This window comes from Carassius gibelio, chromosome B3 (genome assembly GCF_023724105.1).
Source record: "Carassius gibelio isolate Cgi1373 ecotype wild population from Czech Republic chromosome B3, carGib1.2-hapl.c, whole genome shotgun sequence".
NCBI classification, from domain to species: domain Eukaryota; kingdom Metazoa; phylum Chordata; class Actinopteri; order Cypriniformes; family Cyprinidae; genus Carassius; species Carassius gibelio.
Window position 1 is genome coordinate 2,753,517 of NC_068398.1, and position 20,669 is coordinate 2,774,185.

The 20,669-nt window shown below is 38.1% G+C and overlaps 1 protein-coding gene across 1 annotated transcript; it reads left to right on the forward strand.

The window, feature by feature from the left end:
- Positions 1 to 255: 255 nt before the first annotated feature.
- On the forward strand, positions 256 to 14,327 carry LOC127952183 (zinc finger protein 501-like). The gene is made up of 3 exons (XM_052550576.1): positions 256 to 341; positions 403 to 708; positions 13,017 to 14,327. Exons 2-3 carry the CDS (start codon positions 450 to 452, stop codon positions 14,111 to 14,113), a joined length of 1,356 nt encoding a protein of 451 aa, XP_052406536.1. The 5' UTR covers positions 256 to 341; positions 403 to 449; the 3' UTR covers positions 14,114 to 14,327.
- The last annotated feature ends 6,342 nt before the right edge of the window (positions 14,328 to 20,669 follow it).

Below are 20,669 nucleotides of genomic sequence, written 5' to 3' on the forward strand. Positions count from 1 at the left end.
TAGTGCTGGATGTTGCTCGGACGCGCAGACAGTAATGTACTACACCCTTCAAATAACTCACTTAAAGGGCTCTTCGAAAGGAGTAGGGCACAGGGATCCGTTTGGTGTTCGACCCAAATGACGACGAACTGGCGAAGTCCTGTTTTTGCCGCGTCGCTTTTCTTTCCAGTCCAGCGGGTGGCGCTAAACACATTCGTTTGTTTGAAAAACAACATTAAACCTCAGAAGAAGAGGTTTATCCGTTTATACCGCGCTCTCTGTTGTTGTTATGCCAGTATGCTGCCTTAATACAAACAGTTAGACATCCTTCTTTTAAGAGAAAAATACAGTTTTTGAACCAGGTCAGTAAATAGCTGTTATATTGTCATCCTCACAGTCGTGACTAAGTTTTGAATCCAACAGGAATATCTGGAGAAGTATCGTCTGAACTGAGATCTGCTGCTGTGAAAATGGAGTTTATTAAAGAAGAGAGTGAAGAGAACACGAGAGAACCAGAAACCTGGAGAATAAAACACGAGGAACCAGAAACCTGGAGAATAAAACACGAGGAACCAGAAACCTGGAGAATAAAATACGAGGAACCAGACACCTGGAGAATAAAACAGGAGGAACCAGAAACCTGCAAAATAAAACAGGAGGAACCAGAAACCTGCAAAATAAAACAGGAGGAACCAGAAACCTGGAGAATAAAACACGAGGAACAAGGAGGTTGGAATTTATTTTTCATTCATCCTTAATGTTTGTTTGTGGTAATGTTACAGTAGGTATGTGACAAAAAAAAAATCAATACTAGAAAATTTATATATAATGATAACCATATGATAGATATGTTTTTTAAATGTTTTTTAAATTATTAAAGTCAGATGATTAAGAAAATTGTGGAATTTTTAAATTCGGAAATTAGGGGTCATTTTTGTACCTAATTAAAACAATAAAACTCAATATATCAGAACTTCCTCATTTCTTGGTCTATTTGCATAATTCAAACACCTCTTTTTAAAAGGTGTATATATATATAAAAAAAATATTTTCTAATTAACCACTAATTAATGAAACCGAGAGCATCAATCCTACTCCAGTTTTTCATCATAATTTAAAATAAATATCTACTTATTAAGACTACTACTCCATAATTCTATTTATTTCAGTTAGGATGAAAAATGACTCACCTTGGATGATATGGAAGTCAAGTTATTTTCCCACTTCTGGCATAGTTTCATCAAGAAGGGTTAGTAAAAATACCCAAGTAAAAATACCTACAAAATAGACAATTATTTATTTCTCAAAAGTAATATTAATTGATTGTTATTTATCATTTAGAAATCAATAAATGCATGTATGTTGAATTTTGTTTAAGAATAAACATCAGTAGGCCAAAGAAATTCATTTTCACAACACACAACAATGAGGCCTACAAGTACATTCTCGGATATTACAATCTGAGAACAGATGAATACAATTGAGAACATTTTTTTAAATAATCAGCCTTTTAAAAATATGATATCATATTATATCAACAGTATATTATTATATTTATAAATTTTTAAGTATATGATATTTATATTATATTTCAAATAGTAATATACACTTGTATATAATATATACCTGTAAGCCTACAAGTACTACAGACATTTGGTTGTTTTTGCTGCTTTAATTTACTTAAAAAAAAAAGACATTTCAGTAATTGTGAAAATAATTCAATTTTACCAACTCTGTGCAGAATAATACAGCACACATGGGCTGAAATATTTGTCATATTCGGCCAATCAGCTTGCCAGAAATGGGACCTAGCAGGCAGCCAGAAGCACAGTTGTTCCTAAACGAATCTATAACCATCCATGGTATTTATTTATATGTTTGACAAAATGATGGCAATAATGTAATCTAGAGATTCTAAACCTTGGTTCTGTATGATTACTTTGAAAAATACAGCAGGGATTGATGAAAACTGGCAGAAGTTTTGGAAGGCAGTATGATTGAATGGCCGATTCTGCTTTTGACAACAACGTCACTTGCGGATCGTCAAAAAAACACACACATGTGAATGTTACAATCAATCCCAAACTTCACCTAATTCAAGTTAAATGTATATTCTATCAAAAGTATTGGGTTTGAAACAAACAATGCGCTCGTGCGTATATAGGTCAATTTGTCACATACATACAGTAGGGTTACAAAGTTTTACTTATCTGGTGTTTTGGAGCCCTGACATCTGCGGTTTATTTATAAAGACAGCACCCATTTAAAAATGGGTTTGCCGATTTCAGAGACTGTCAGCTCCACACGATCAGCGGGAGCTCAGTGCACATTTATTCGCTGAGAGAATTCTTACCTCAGCTAGTCCTTCTGATATTTGCAGCGGACTCTGAAGTCTCTTTAGTGGTTAAACAAAATATAATTTGTTTTGGGTTAATCTAACTAGAGATGTTCCGATACCCTTTTTCTGTTCCCGATACCGATTCCAATACCTGGGCTCAGGGTATCGGCCGATACGGAGTACTGATCCGATACCTGGGTGTGTATCTGTATATACTACTAGTACTACCTGTGTAAATTGCTAGAATTATTTTATGGTGTGCTTCAGACTGATCCCTTAATAAAACATGAACAAATACATGGTGAACTACTCTTAAGCGAAAAAGAACTTCAAATGCAGCCAAAAATCTAACACCGCAAACTAAAAAGGGTATTTTAGTTTTACAATATAACTGTATAAAAAACTGCAACATATAAATCTAGGAACATAAAAAATTATATATTAATCAGATAATCTCTTTACAACAAAACAAGTAAAAAACAAGCAACCGTCTAGGCATAATTATTATTATTATTAATAGAGACGTATTATTATTACTACATAGAGACATAGCTAAATCTACTGTAGGCTGCAACAGTAGCTAAATATATTGTCAATTTACTCATGTTAAACCAAACATTTATTTTAATGAGCTGCCATGAAGATCTTTGAGTGTCTGTGTTTATGATATGACAGTTTTCTTAAATAAAACGGTAAATTCTCTTGAAGTGACAGTTTATGCGTTCGTGTCCTCATATAGTGACACACAGCAGAGACTACTAAACGGTGAGCTCCCGCGCATCTGCGCCCGTCACCCACAGAGATGTAGAATTTGCAGGAGCAATATTTAAATAGTATTTTGCAGTTTAATGTTCACAGACACTAGTATATATTCGGCTACTGTCTGGAGCCCTGCGCTTTGACTAACACGGAAGCGACTGAACGCAGCTGCGGGTACCGAATATACTCAGAAAGTCGGTAACTACCGGTACTACAGAGACATACTGCTAACCACTGATCTATAATATAGAAGCGGCTTCACTGTCTGGTGGCAGTTTAGAATGCGATGAGCGATCCAGTCATATATACAGGTCCTTCTCAAAAAATTAGCATATTGTGATAAAAAAAAGTTACTTTTCCATAATGTAATGATAAAAATTAAACTTTCATATATTTTAGATTCATTGCACACCAACTGAAATATTTCAGGTCTTTTATTGTTTTAATATGGATGATTTTAGCATACAGCTCATGAAAACCCAAAATTCCTATCTCAAAAAATTTGCATATCATGAAAAGGTTCTCTAAACGAGCTATTAACCTAATCATCTGAATCAACTAATTAACTCTAAACACCTGTAAAAGATTCCTGAGGCTTTTAAAAACTCCCAGCCTGGTTCATTACTCAAAACCGCAATCATGGGTAAGACTGCCGACCTGACTGCTGTCCAGAAGGCCATCATTGACACCCTTAAGCGAGAGGGTAAGACACAGAAAGAAATTTCTGAACGAATAGGCTGTTCCCAGAGTGCTGTATCAAGGCACCTCAGTGGGAAGTCTGTGGGAAGGAAAAAGTGTGGCAAAAAACGCTGCAAAACGAGAAGAGGTGTCCGGACCCTGAGGAAGATTGTGGAGAAGGACCGATTCCAGACCTTGGGGGACCTATGGAAGCAGTGGACTGAGTCTGGAGTAGAAACATCCAGAGCCACCATGCACAGGCGTGTGCAGGAAATGGGCTACAGAGAAGCAGCACTGGACTGTTGCTCAGTGGTCCAAAGTACTTTTTTCGGATGAAAGCAAATTTTGCATGTCATTCGGAAATCAAGGTGCCAGAGTCTGGAGGAAGACTGGGGAGAAGGAAAGGCAAAAAATCAAAGGCAGGGTCAATGCAGCTAGTTATCAGGAGATTTTGGAGCACTTCATGCTTCCATCTGCTGAAAAGCTTTATGGAGATGAATATTTTGTTTTTCAGCACGACCTGGCACCTGCTCACAGTGCCAAAACCACTGGTAAATGGTTTGCGGACCATGGTATTACTGTGCTCAATTGGCCTGCCAACTCTCCTGACCTGAACCCCATGGAGAATCTGTGGGATATTGTGAAGAGAAAGTTGAGAGACGCAAGACCCAACACTCTGGATGAGCTTAAGGCCGCTATCGAAGCATCCTGGGCCTCCATAACACCTCTGCAGTGCCACAGGCTGATTGCCTCCATGCCACACCGCATTGAAGGAGTCATTTCCGCAAAAGAATTCCCAAAAAGTATTAATTGCATAACTGAACATAATTATTTGAAGGTTGACTTTTTTTGTATTAAAAAACACTTTTCTTTTATAGGTCGGATGAAATATGCTAATTTTCTGAGATAGGAATTTTGGGTATTCATGATGTATGCCAAAATCATCAGTATTAAAACAATAAAAGACCAGAAATATTTCAGTTGGTGTGCAATGAATCTAAAATATATGAAAGTTAAATTTTTATCATTACATTATGGAAGATAATGTACTTTTATCACAATATGCTAATTTTTTGAGAAGGACCTGTAGATCAGTGCTGCTAATGCGTTTTCATTCTTCTACCGTGCAGCGGTTAGGCAAAGCTAGCGGTCATAACTAGGTCTTGTTTAAGAAAATGGTATCGGATCGGTATATGGGTTCATGTACTCGACGATGCCAGAATTTGTTGTGGTATCGGAGATATTTCCGATACTAGTATCGGAATCGTAACAACTCTAAATCTAACAGGGACTCTTTGGTCTGTATTCAACTTATCTATATGTTTAAAAAAAAAAAAAAAAGGCAAGGGATTATAATATTTCAATACATTAATGGGTGTATATGTAGCTCCCCGTAGAGCTATGGCAATGCTAACTACGCCACCGCTTGTACAAGACTGGTAAGGCAAGGGGACTCTATGTTAGAAAAGGAACACACGCACAGGCTTGGTTTAGCAAAGTAGAAAGATGCAATCTTTATTTTATCTTTAATTAAAATTTAGTCGCTTTTGGTTGTCAATAAATAACACGTGAATACATAATTTGACATGTATAAGCCATAGGAGGGCAGGCCCCCAGGTTACAAGCTGGACCAGGTCTAGCTTTCAATACCACACTTTGAACTAAAGCACACTGATTTTATGGTAGAACACACTACAAACTCAGCCTACATAACCACAGCAGTCATGCTCTTTGATGCATCCAGAACTTTGAAAAAGTACTACCAACCTCACCCACAGGTACTTTCTGAGGGGCATTTTTTACCTGGAACTTTTAGATCCTGGTTCCTCCAGTGGACCGAGTACCAGCCCAAAGTCCCTAGTTCCTGTGGTGGAAACGTGGTATTAGAGTGGCCTTTTATTGTGGCCAGCCTGAGGCACACCTGTGTAATAATCATGCTAGGGCTGGGCGATATGGCCTAAAAATCTCCGATTTGATTTTTTTAAATTCGATTTCCGATTTTTTCCGATTTTCCCCCCTACTTAATGAAAACAATAAGTACAAACAGCAGACAACTTAAAGCAAATTTTGCTTTTATTTAAGCCGTAAATTCCCTCAGGTGAGTGATTTCACATCGAGCAGCTGTTACTAAACAGAGCCGTTTGTTAACTGAGAAGATGCGCAAATAAACGCTGAAAATTAACGTGGATTTGTGCATCTTCTCAGTTATGGCTCATTGTAGTAACAGCTGCTTGATGTGAAATCACGCACCTTAGGGAATTTACCGCTGATTAGAAAACCGGCTTTACTGACGAGATGCGCATTAATGATCGGCCGATCGTGATCGGAGCAGCCTTAATCAAAAGCAAGACCCCCAGTTTCATATTCGGCTGGTGCTGCTGCTTTTGACTACGATGGGCTTTAGGCAGCGTGGGGTCTCTTGCTCCACGTCTGTTGCAGCAAACCCATAGCAGTTCCAAACAACAGATGATTTTATTCCTTTCTTGGGAACAAGCTTCCAACTCTCACTGGTAGCCATGTTGACGCTTGTTGTTTCTTGTGTTCTATGATGTTGTTGTTGTTGCTTGCCATACTGCCATGTGAAACTAACACTACGGAAGCTCCGGGGAGCCAAAAATGCGCCATTACACAAAAACTCGATTTACTTATTTTTTTAAATCACCTGTAACAAAAAATTTGAATTAATTCATTCAATCGATTTTTCGCCCAGGCCTAAATCATGCTGATAATTCAGTTTTCCACTCCCCTGATTCTTCCTTTTCCTCAGCTGTCTTTGAGCAGTTTGAGCCGGTAACATTCTCCTATCTTTCTGACATAGTTAAACCGCTACCTCCTGCAAACTGCCCCCTTGACAGTATTCCTGCACGCTTGGCTAAAGATGTCTTTGACACTATTGGGCCAAGCATTGTATCTTTGGTCAATACATCTCTCAGCTCAGCTGTTTTTAAACATGCCGTTGTGCAACCACAATTAAAAAAGAATAACTTGGATCCTTCCATTTTGTCTCATTTTAGACCTATATCTAAACTCCCCTTTTTATCAAAAGTTTTGGAGAGAGTTGTTTTTAATCAAAATTGTTTATCGATGAATTTCGAATTTCTGAAAATTTTCAGTCTGGTTTTAAGCCCTGTCACAGTACAGAAACTGCTCTTTTAAGAGTTTCTAATGATCTTCTTTTAACTGTGGACTCTGGTAACTCTGATGTTTTAGTCCTTTTGTATTTGACTGCGGCATTTGATACTGTCAACGACTCTATTATTTCATCTAGATTTAAACAGTGTGTCAGCATAAAGGACAACGCCCTTAAATAGTTTCAATCATATCTGACATACAGAAGTTTTCACCTTGGTGAATTTTCGTCATCTGCTGACCCTCTTTTTGTGGCATCCCCCAAGGGTCAGTAATGGGCCCTATGTTATTTTGTTCGTACTAGAGCTGTAGTCAAGTCCGGCTTTGTCGAGTCCAAGTCAAGTCCAAGTCCAGGACTAGTCGAGACCGAGTCAAGACCGAGTCCAAAGAGGTTCGAGTCCAAGTCAAGTCCAAGTCCAAAAGTTTCGAGTCCAAGTCCAAGACCGAGTCCAAATGAAAGAAAAAAGGGTCCTCTTCAAGACCACATACATAACTATAATGTTTGTGATGCGAGAGAAAGCATATCTCCTATTCTAAGAAAATCATTTTACATTATTATTTGTAATGATCAAAAAGCATGTGCAAAGTAACAACTCTGTAGGTCAGGGGTCTCCAAACTACATCCTGGATGGCCAATGTCCTGAAATGTTTAGCTCCAACTGGCCTTAACACACCTGGAAGATTAGTGTATCTAGTAAGAGCTTGATTAGGTTCAAGTGTGTATAATTAGGGTTAAAGCTATCAGGGGCGTTACACAAGATCCTGGGCCCTATGCATAGGCAGTCCTGATGGGCCCCCATGGCCCCCACCCATGAAAATATCCAGGTAAAAAATATATATTTCAGATTCATACTTTTCAAGGGCCCTCTCTTCCTTTGGGGCCTTGCTAATGAGTACTGGTTTTACCCCCAGTCCGACCCTGGGAGCTAAACTTGGATAAACAAACAAAGTTTGGAACTGTAAGGTCAAATAATTTTTATGTACTTTATTTTTTGTTGACATTATATCTGTGGTCAAAAATGTATATGACTATGCCTAATTGGCACAGTGCACAGACACACGCAAAGCTCGGGACAAATGCGCGCAGCAAGGCTAGAATGGATACGTTTGGCTCTACTGGACATGCGCACATAAATACAGCGAAATTTTTGTCATACTGTACTAGGGCTTGCATAGACTAGTCGAGCTCTGTGTGAAACAATCGACTACTCCAGCATGTATTAACCATAATGCATACAAAGTGTTTGCAAGTACGACGTGAATTTTAGAATTACAATATTGCGTGGAGCTGTTACTATATGACCTTATCTATGTTGCATGTAAAAAAAAATATGTAATGTAATAATTAGGGTTGTGCCTGAAGCCGAATACCTTATTCGGAATGGCACGGTTAATGGCTTAAAAAACGAATAACGCTCAAGGAATAATTCTGCCTGAATACTCTGCTAAAGCTGACAGAGTCTGGTGTTTGCTAGATAACAGGTGAGCCAGGGCATCAGCGCCAGAAGTGAATGAATGTAAACTTTATGAGTGAAAAGAGAGCAAATCAAACACCGCATTGTTGTCGCCTCTCTGTGCATCTCTCAGAAATCAGAGCATTGCAAGAGTAATTTTACCTATAATAATACATCATAGCTACACGTTATATTATTTGTATATACTTAAAAGGCAAATATTGAAAGCTTAGGCTACCATGATACGAATGAATGGAATAAGCACAGCGCGCTCAACAATCAAACAGCCGCGCTGCGCGTCTCAGTCTCTCAAAAACCAAATCAGTTCTCTCTCAAGAGTAGGCTAATAATCAGCTTCGATACGGATACATTGTCTACTTGTCCTACATGTTTGCATATTTACCTTTTGCTGGTTTGCGCGGAACACACACATCTGTTTAGTGAAGTTCATTAACATTAAGACTCGCTCAAAGTGTTCTGCGTAATGAGAATGTGTGCATTGAATGGATTCAGTCGTGTTCAAATGATCACTAAACATTTGTCATGACATCTCTCTGCTTGCATGATAAATATTATTTTAGAAATTAATAATTATTTCAGTTTAACACGACATACTTGTTCAGTGATAACTACGAAAAAATATATAAAAAGTCATAACAGTCTTATCAAGTAACTGTACGATATTGTATCCGAATGCAGATAGGAAAAATTTTGTGATTGTTACAGATACAAATACTGGCTGTTACATGAAAATGTAAATATGTAATGTCATATATAAAGTTTTTAAAATTTACATATGTAATTGTTGCATAAGGCTATACATTAATACGCGTTTATTGATTTAAAAAAAAGGCTATCTAGGTGTAGACGTAAATAAAACACAATCTAACAGGTAGAAAATTAAATTAGAAACATCTAAACTTTTCAGGTCGCAGTGAGTGCACCACTGGTCATGCACATCCTTTCCCGGAACATTTACATTTACATTTAATCATTTAGCAGACGCTTTTATCCAAAGCGACTTACAAATGAGAACAATAGAAGCAGTCAGGTCAACAAGAGAACAACAACAGAATACAAGTGCCATGACAAGTCTCAGTTAGTCTAGTATAGAACGCATAGCCAGGTGTATATAATTTTTTTTTTTTTTTTTTTTTTTAATTAAATGAAAAAGACAAGAAAAGGAAAAGTACTGGTGTTAGTAGGTTAAGTGCAGGCGAAAAAGATGAGTCTTTAGATGTTTCTTGAAAGTGAGTAAAGACTGCGCTGTACGAATTGAGATTGGGAGGTCATTCCACCAGCTGGGCACAGTCCAGGAAAAGGTCCGTGAGAGTGATTTTGAATTTCTTTGGGATGGCACCACAAGGCGTTGTTCACTTGCAGAGCGCAAGCTTCTGGAGGGCACACAGGATTTAACCAGTGAGTTTAGGTAAGTTGGTGCCGTGCCAGTGGTTGTCTTGTAGGCAAGCATCAGTACCTTGAATTTGATGCGAGCAGTTACTGGTAGCCAGTGTAACCTGATGAGGAGGGGAGTAACATGAGCTTTTTTTGGCTCATTGAAGACAACCCTCGCTGCTGCATTCTGGATCATTTGCAGAGGCTTGACAGTACATGCAGGAAGGCCCGCCAGGAGAGCATTACAATAGTCCAGTCTGGAGAGAACAAGAGCTTGGACAAGAAGTTGGGTTGCTTGCTCTGACAGGAAGGGTCTAATCTTCCTAATGTTGTATAAGGCAAACCTGCAGGACCGGGTCGTTGTAGCAATGTGGTCAGTGAAGCTTAACTGATGATCCATCACAACTCCTAGGTTTCTGGCTGTCCTCGAAGGAGTTATGGTTGACGAGCCCAGCTGTATAGAGAAGTTGTGATGAATCAATGGGTTAGCTGGAATCACCAGTAGTTCAGTCTTTGTAAGGTTAAGCTGAAGGTGATGGTCATTCATCCAGTAGGAAATGTCACTCAGACAGGCTGAAATGCGAGCAGCTACCGTCGGGTCATCAGGCTGGAATGAGAAGTAGAGTTGGGTGTCATCAGCATAGCGGTGATAAGAAAAGCCATGCTTCTGAATGACAATTCCTAAAGATGTCATGTAGATGGAGAAGAGAAGTGGTCCAAGTACTGAGCCCTGAGGAACCCCCAGTAGCAAGGTGGTGTGACTTTGAAACATCACCCCTCCAAGACACACTGAAGGATCTGTCAGAGAGGTAGGACTTAACCCACAGGAGAGCAGTTCCAGAGATCCCCATCTTTCTGAGGGTGGACAGGAGAATCTGGTGATTAACAGTGTCAAAAGCAGCAGACAGGTCCAGTAAGATGAGTACAGAGGATTTTGAAGCTGCTCTTGCTAGTCGCAGGGCTTCAGTAACCGAGAGCAGAGCAGTCTCAGTTGAGTGGCCACTTTTGAAGCCAGATTGGTTGCTGTCCAGGAGGTTGTTCTGTCCAAGGAACATAGAAAGCTGGTTGAACACAGCCCCCTCAAGTGTCTTTGCAATGAATGGAAGAAGGGATACCGGTCTGTAGTTTTCAAGAAGCGCTGGATTTAGAGATGGTTTCTTGAGCAGTAGGCTTACCCGAGCCTGCTTGAATGCTAAGGGAAATGTTCCAGATTGAAGAGAGGAGTTGATAATGTGAGTAAGTGAAGGTATGACTGAAGAAGAGATCGCTTGAAGGAGGTGAGTGGGGATAGGATCAAGTTGACAAGTAGTAGGATGATTGGAGAGGAGAATTTTGGAGACGTCCATCTCTGAGAGTGGGGAGAAGGAGGATAAAGAGTGTGCATCAGTCATTGTGAAGCTTTCCTCAGTCTGTGGTGTGGAGAATTGTTCACTGATGGATCTCGTCTTATTTGTGAAGAAAGTTGCAAAGTCGTCCGCTGTAAGAGTCGATGGAGGAGGTGGAGGCGGCGGATTAAGAAGAGAAGAGAAAGTCTTGAATAGTGTCCGAGCGTCACAGCAGCTGTTAATTTTGTTGTGTTAGTAGGATGTTTTAGCTGTTAAGACCTTTGCAGAGAAGGAAGAGAGGAGTGATTGATACACACTGAGGTCCGTAGAGAACAATACTGAAAGCTAAGGCAAGATGGAGAAACAGATGATCATAGTTGTACAAGGATAGCCATTTTTTAAATGAATCTATTAGCAGAGCTACTGCAAGTGATTTTAAGTGAATTCCATTTATTCTTTGCTGAAACTTCTGCGTCATCATGGAGAGCGGGTCATGGTTGCCCAGCAACAGCAGACGCCACTGGAGCGCAAGCGCAGGCTACAGAGTGCTTTGGAAATATGGAGAGTGGCGCACCTAGCGTTTTCCACACGTTTTCAGTCGCGACATCATGCAAATGTGGTTTTGTTTTGAAGGAGAAATTTTTTATTTAATTTTTTTGCTGGACTCGGTCGAGACCAACTAGAAGACTTGGCGAGTCCAATGGCCAAGTCCGAGACAAGTCCGAGTGCAAATTCAACGAGTCCGAGACGACAGAAAAATGTCTTGAGTCCGGACTAGAGTCCAAGACCGGACTCGAGTACTACAGCCCTAGTTCGTACATGCTGCCCTTAGGGTATTTTTAAAAAAGCACAATATCACCTTCCACTGTTATGCAGATGATGTACAAATTTATTTGCCTGTCAAAGCAAATGACAAAGGTTATTTTCTGTCATTACTTAATTGACTTAGAGATTTAAAAATATGGCGGGATCAGAACTTTCTTTGTCTTAATGAAAATTAGACTGAGATTGTTGTGTTTGGTCGTCCTGGGTATTTAAGGGCTTGTGTAGATGCACTTGGTAATTTAGGTGTATATGTTTGTCTATTTACCAAGAATCTTGGTGTGATTTTTGACAGTGGTTTTAAATTTGAAAAATAAAGTAGTTCTTTTGTAAATGCCAGTTTCTTTCAACTGAGACTATTGGCTAAAGAGCTTACAGTTAGTCAAAAATGCAGCAGCTCTGCTTTTAACTGGGACTAAAGAGTATGAGCACATTACCCCTGTCCTATCTTCTCTACACTGGCTTCCTGTCCTCTTCAGGATTGATTTCAAGATTTTATTGTTTGTTTTTAAGCTTTTAAATGGGTTGGCGCCTGTGTATTTATCAGAGCTTTTACATGTCCACGCTCGTGTTAAAGCACTGAGGTCATCCAATCAGGTGCTCCTCAATGTACAGAGAACTAGGTTGAAAAATAACGGTGACCAAGCTTTTTCAGTGGTGGCACCTAATTTGTGGAATAGTTTACCTGTAAACATAAGAACTGCTCAGACTGTTGGAATTTTTAAGTCATTACTTAAGACACACCTGTATTGGCTTTTATTTCAAGTTGAGATGAGACATTGTGATGTTTTTACTGTATTTGTCTATTTTTTGTCTAACTTTTTATTTTTATTTTCCGGACATTAAGCACTTTGATCAACCATGGTGGTTTTATGTGTGCTATAAAAATAAATTGAACTGAACTGAACAAAGACCCTGGGGTCAAATTGACTCCAAAGAACAACGATGCTTCAAAGTGTGTAGAGGGCATTGAAAAAATAACATGTTCATTTTGTGTTATTTTATCGAGTTGTCCCCATACAATCTGAAGCAAAGAAAATTAATTGTGTATTTACAGATGTTAAGCATTGAATGGGTTCACGTTTATGTTCACTTTTTTTAACAAGTTACCAAAAATAATTGTTACTTTTATTTCAGAGTTAATTGAAGAAAAAGAGGAGAATGAAGAATCAAATGAAGTTGAGGAGAAAAATCATGTCAAAACTGGAGGAAAACCAATGAGTTGCACTCAAACCAAACCGAAAGATTTAAAGAAAAAAAGAGTCAAGAAATCTTTCACCTGCACTCAGTGTGGAAAGAGATTCACACACAAAACAGGTTTTGAGCGTCACATGAGAATTCATACTGGAGCAAAACCAGTCTCTTGTGATCAGTGCGGGAAGTGTTTCAAACAATCCGCAAACCTGAAGAGACACATGAACATCCACACTGGTGAGAAGCAGCACGCATGTGATCAATGCGGTAAAATGTTTTTACGGGTTTCACTTTTGAAGAAACACTTAAAAGTTCATGCAGAGGAGAAGCCACATCCATGTCATTTGTGTGGTAATAGGTTTTTGCATCCACAAAGTTTGAAAGTACATAAGAAAACGCATACTGCTGATACAGAGTACATGTGCTTTGAGTGTGAAAAGACTTTTAGTTCAGTGAGCAGTTTAAAACAGCACCAGAGGATCCACACTGGAGAGAAACCTTATAAGTGTGCACACTGTTACAAGAGATTCAGTCAGTCAGCAAGTCTGAAAAGACATGAGAGGATTCACACTGGCGAGAAACCTTATAAGTGTTCACACTGTCACAAGAGATTCAGTGATACGGCAAGTCTGAAAAGACATGAGAGGATTCACACTGGCGAGAAACCTTATAAGTGTTCACACTGTTACAAGAGATTCAGTGCGTCAGCATATCTGAAAACACATGAGAGTATTCACACTGGCGAGAAACCTTATAAGTGTTCACACTGTAACAAGAGATTCAGTCAGTCAGCAAGTCTGAAAAAACACGAGAGGATTCACACTGGAGAGAAACCGTATAAGTGTTCACACTGTGACAAGAGATTCAGTCAGTCAGCAAGTCTGAAAAAACACGAGAGGATCCACACTGGAGAGAAACCTTATAAGTGTTCACACTGTGACAAGAGATTCAATGTTTCATCAAATCTGAAAAAACACGAGAGGATTCACACTGGAGAGGAACCGTATCACTGCACTGTACGTGGGAAGCATTTAATTTAGTCATTTGTTATACACAGTCATATAAAACAATCACAGTACAAACGGAGACACGTTTAGCTGTATATGTACATTTTTCCTGTGGTATATATGTTTTGTCCAGAGAAATCCGGTGTTTTGGGAGAGTGAAATCCCTATTTCTTGAAACTGGGTCCCAGAGTGCATAAATCTTAAAATGACACCTTTGCATTTTCATGTGTACAGCCAATCCGTATATTTTGTGAAACAATGATGTCATCACCCCACGTCTCAACCCTACGTCATGTAACACAAACAACAACAACAATGGAAGACTACATGTTTGTGTTCATGCTGCAGAAGAGCAAAGAGAATAGATGAGTGTCAGCGAAAGTGAACTAGACTTTCAGTGAAAATGTTCTTTGATAATGTAAATGTTCTCTGCTCTGTTTCTGTACAGTGAAAGTGATATGATAAGCAGGGGCGGGTTTAGTGATTTGGGGGCCCCAAGCAAAATACAGGAATTGGGCCCTATACACTAAACAATTTTCTACACAATCCAAGGTTGATAAAATTATAAACTTTAAAATAAATTTATTTTATTTACAAATTTAAACTGAACTGAAGGAAATTATGCATTTAGATGCTTGAGGATTATTTCAAGCAAACATGAAGTGTGCTTGTTCCTTCACAGAAATGAGTGAGCACCATTTAAAACAATAAACATATAATACACACTGTTGCTTATTATTAAAATACAGCTTCAGATGCATGACATTTTCATTTGTAGGGTCCTATGAAATCCATTTTAATTGTTAACAGCAGCAGCTGTCGTCATAGTTGTAAAAGTTGTTGAAGCTTTGTTGGCCACGCTAAAATAAATAGACATAGTTAATTTCAGTCTGCCTTTTACCCCTGATTTGTGGCTGTCAGCTTGCATGTGATTTTACAATCTTAATTTCCATTGCTCCCAGCTTAAATACCGTTTTACAGACGCAGCAAAATCCTTCCCCGTTTTGCCCATCAATGGGCTGCAACCAAACTGTTCACCTTCCAGCCACTTCTTCTGGAATTTGCTCTTTCCCATTTTTCTGCTTTTATTTCCATGTCAGTTAGCTGTTTTCCAAAAACCTGCATAATGACAATTTTGCACCGGCCGGAAGCAATCACCAAACTGGTTACGCGTTTATCACACTAATGTACATATTTTGCAACAGCAAATCATGAAGGCTATATTCAAAATAAATTGATAATATACATTGTCTTTAATAATATCCAGGGCTCCAGACCAACTTTTTTTTTACTTGGAGTACTGTAGCCCCTTACTGAACATTTTTAGGAGCACAAGCAGAAAATTTAGAGGCACACCTTAAATCAACCTGCAACGCAGTTTTCATATTTCCCCCCATTTTGACTGATATACCAACAAATGCCTTTTACAGACATTACAATGTGCAGTTTTATTTTAAGTTCACAGGCTCCAGACTTAACATTTGAGGGCAGCAGTACCAGAGCCACTCAGATCTACAGACAGTATTTGGTAGCTCTGGGGTAAAGTTAAAGCACTGAGGTTGAGTTAAGTTGTAGATCAAATTAACTTCATTATCATTTATAAGTGTTGGGTGATATGGTCATTTTTCAAATCATCATATCGTCAGCCAGTGAGATCGATGATACACGATATTATCGTGCATGCATGGAGCAAGAGAGAGACTCTTTGTTCTTGTCATAGCATAACTATTTGGTGTTTTAAACCGCACAGGTGCACGAGAGAGTCAGAGAGAGCCTATATAATTTTGGTTGCTTTATTTTACAGTAAGTGTACTAACATGTACTTATAGTGTACTTACAGTGTATTTATCTAAGAAAGTTCTGGTAATACAAGGTAACTACATGTGGTAGGGTTAGGTTTAGGGGTAGGTTCAGGGTTAGTACCTAGTTATTGTAATTACTATAATAAGTACATAGTATGTACATGAGGAACAGGACTGTAAAATAAAGTGCTACCAAGATTTCTTTACCGGATCTTTATCTCTTACACCAAGCAATAATCTGTAAGAAATGTTACGAAAAGATAAAATAAATGCTGATAGTGAGCTATCATGTCAGATCGCTCTTTCAATAGGAAAAAAAAATATCCCACCCGCTATATCAACGTAGCTTGATATAATAATATTATTTATCATGCAGCCCTAAATAATATTATTATTAAAAAAACACAATAAGACAAATACAATAGAGATTACAAATTAAACTCTTTTCAGATACAGTAGGTTTTACTTAACATGGATACATTTTTAGCATCTTTTATTGGTTCACATTAACATTAATTTGGAATGCTGTCCTTTTAAGATGAAAGGCATGCATAAAATACTGACACATAATCAGTTTTCACACACCTGTTCACTTAATCCATAACCTACTGTATTTACGTGAGATACTCGACACAATAAACATTTGGACTGCTGTGTGTGTATTTGAGCGCTGAGAACTGATCGCGCGCTGTATATGAGAACTGAGGAAGTGGATCGTGTGCGCGCGAGAGAGAACAATTCTATCAGCATGATTCCACACATCCTTCCCTTCATTAACTTTTTTTAAAATTACCATGAAAGGTAAAAATCTACTTAGGGATTAATCTCCTGTTAATCTTGAGTACCTATAGAGTAGTACTGCATCCTTCATATCTCCAAAAAGTATTTAGTTTTATTATATTTATAAGAGAAATAGTCTGTACTGATTTTTTGTCCGGAAAAACACGAGCGGCTCGAGGCGTGACGTGTGGGCGGAGCTAAAGCATCACGAGCGCGAGTAAAGCTTTTGCGTTGCAAGTGTCTGGAAGCTGTGACATTACCGTGAGGAAAAAAACATCATCCAAAACAAACCATGGCTAACAGTCAGATTCAGCCGTTTATTTATGATCCAGAATCAGATCCAGAGGTTGAAATTGAACAAGAGCAGCAGCAGCAACGACTACAGCAGGACGTCTCTATGTAGTATGTATTGAAACTGTAAACTTGCTTAGTGGTTTCGAAAAATGACTAAGTTCCACTTTATGTCGTCTTTTTTTTTTTTTTTTTTTTTAAGGTGTACATTCGGAAAGTGCAGTTTGATGACAACATCGCATGTTGTTTACTTGATGTGCTCATGCGCCGATAGCTAAGTTAACAACACAGAGATATTTGAAGCAGTTTTACTCACCACCTGAGGTTCCAACACACGATCGTGACCCTTTTTCGTTGGGACTGCATTATCTTTAAGAAATAAACGATATGCAAATCCGGCGTCAAACTGGGCCTTGTTTGTAAAACAAGCATCTTCGAAATGCAGGGAACAAACAAAAACACTTGCACAACTCCGTTGATGCTCTGTAAAAATAAACTCCTTCCACTGGTCCCTTAATGCTGTTTCTCTTTTGGTAATCTGTGCAGGGTTGTCTTGCCCTGGCAACCAAAAACACACTTCTTTTGTGACAATTCGGTCTCTCGCTCTGATCAGTGAAGTCTGTTGTGCTCTCAGTGCTCTGCTATACAGGAGCGCGCTCTCTTCCGGCAGAAGTGCCCTAGGACCCATATAAGGAAATTCCGCTCCATCTAATGTCACACAGAGCCATACTCTAAAAAAAACTTTCCGAAACTTGTAACAAACCGGAAGGAGTATTTTCGGAACAGAAATACTCCTTCAAACGTACAACTTGATTTTTGAAACTTTGTCCATGTTTAGCATGGGAATCCAACTCTTTAACAGTGTAAAAAACTCAGTATGCATGAAATAGCATTTCACCCCCCCCTTAAAAAGACATATTTCTGCTATGGTAGACTCATTTTGTATGAAAGCTATAGACAAGCACAAACTGGGTGCTTAATGCAAATGTTATTGTCCACATTTACAAAATCAGGTGATTGTTCGTCCATCTATGTAAATGTGTCAATATGTATAGAGACAAAAGAGTGAGGTTAATCACTTTGCAAAGACACTGATGAATGACCAGAAAACAATCTTGAGCTTTAAGTTTTATTTCTCATCAAACACAAAACAGCTTTAAGCAAATAGTGTTAAATCAAAGTGAAATCCCATTTTAATTTTAATTCTTTTTTTGTATAGCACATTTCAAGACCCCAAGGATGCTTTACAAAATAACAGAAGGAATTGGCAAAAAATACACCAGAGAATCAGACAAAGAAGTGTTGACAAAGAACTACAGATAATTAACAACAAGAGGTCATGCAATCATAAGATGAACATCAATTATGTCAAGAAGGTGCTCATACAGACAGAAACGGGGAAATTGAGAAGCAGAATGGTAAATGAGTTATTTAGAGAACAAAGTCAATAGATGAGTTTTAAGTTGAGACTTAAAGGTCTGGAGAGAGGCTGCAGTTTTTAAGCAGTTTTCTAATTTCATCACTTCTGACGATTCACAACTTCAAGGAGACTTTGTTAAACGTGTGCTGTGTCACTGGAAAAATGCATTTGTTCTCTGGTTTATAAATGTCCTAAAGAAAAGTATCATAAACTTTTAAAATAAAGTTCATAAAGTTGTTTTCTCGTGATCTAGACATAACAATATAGCTAACTTCAGAAAGTGAAAAGAGAATAATAACGCTCGTCTTCTTCTTAGGGGTTTCCTGATTGGACAGTTTAAACGTGTATCCCGGTGTGAAAACGCCCAGTGTTTGGGAAACTCCTCTTTGTTCTGCTTGAGCTCAACGGCTGCAGTCCTGGATTCAGTGAGAGCTGAGGAACAAATCACTTTCAGCAGAAACCGTGAACTAAGAGTCATCAAAGCTTTCGGACGCAGCTGCAGCGATCTTCTGAGGAGAGGGGGGCAGTTCACTGTATTTCTCATCTTTAAACAACGGTAAAACACACTTTACACTGTATGTTTGAACAGTACATGAGGTCGTTTCTGTTTTGTTTTCATCGAGTAAGATGTGCGTTACATTAAGAGCAGCAGCAGGCATTAAGTAGCAGGAAAACACAAGGAGTTCATTAAGAACTGAGCGATTTTATGTTTTTGTATGTTCATGTAAATGATGGTTTCGATGTTTGCAGTGATAATGTTGCTGTTATGATCTGCGAGGATGATAAATGCGAACAAATATCAATTCTTGCTGCTACGATTTCATCGAAAACATAATTCTTCAAGATTTTTCTTTGGCAGATCAAATCTGTGCAATAAAGTTAGTTTCAAGTTCAAACTTAAATATCCATGGATAATTGCATCGTTTAAGGGACCGTCTGCAAATTCCATCCCAAAAACCTTAAACAATGCCCAATCGATCTTTGTAACGAATGATTTTAGAAGGTTGTAGTAAATGCAAACTGACTTACTTAATGTGAGCTGCAACAAATGGAAAGTTATTGTACTTGTTTAAAGACGGTGATTGAGGTAAATAGTTTAGCGTGACACTTAACTTCAGAGGTATTTGCAAATGTCACCTTTATTAAGTCAGTCGAGACTCTAGCAATGTACTACAAACCTCCACACACAAAAGTCACATAGATTGAAAAATGTTATTAATAAATATATTTTGATATTTTTAAATATATTAAATTCAAATAGAAGAACATATTTCATACAATATTTGTAAATATATTATGAAACGTATATTTAAATTATTAGATTTTGGCTGCTTTTTAATATTTTTCATATTTATTAAATGTATAAATATTTTTTATCTGAAATATTTACATTTACTTTACATACGTTTAGATATCAGACTATGTCCATATTAACTTCTAATATTTATTTTAACATTACATTTTCTGTACGTGTAAAATGTATTACATTTCTATAAATCCAAACCCAGCTACCACAGTTACATCATGACCATATTCGTCGCAGCGACGTACCAAATACGAAGTATGTCCTAACGACCAAAATACCACAATATTTACACCTCACCTTCAGTCTGTGTCCTGATGTGCTCTGACCATTACCTTGAAATACACAAATAACTAATAAACTCAAACCTTCTCTGGTGCAAAAATAAAGCTTATGAACTCTAATTGTAATAGAATTATGGGGGATTCATATTAAATGCATTCATAATGCGAACCAATACAAAAACCTTAAATTTTAATAAATGATAGACAAAAACACACTGCATTCATTCACAAATCGACATTTATTCTGCGTTACTTAATACAAAAACCAAGCCAAAACATTTTGAACACTGCACCTGTTCTTTAACCATGCAAAGTGTTACCAAGTCATAAGCACAGAAAACTGAACACATCAATTCATAGATTACACAATATAATCAATAGAAAATGTATTTATTAAGGATGTTATAGTTAATGACGTTATCAGTGAAAATAATTATCAGTACACTTATTGATACAACTCTACATAATTTGGTGCAAAAAAAAAAGACATGATAAAAAGATATGAAACAGTTCAGCAGATACTGCACTTTATTTTCAGAAAGAAAGGTAAATTTGTTCCCTGAGCGTTGTATATGAGGCACCTGGTATAAATGTCTGGTGGTGATGTGCTTTAGGGGGCTTTCACACTGGCAGTTTAGTGCGGAATGGGGCACAGTTCACATGAAAAATCGCTAATGTGAACGCTGTCATCGGAACCTGGTGCGCACTG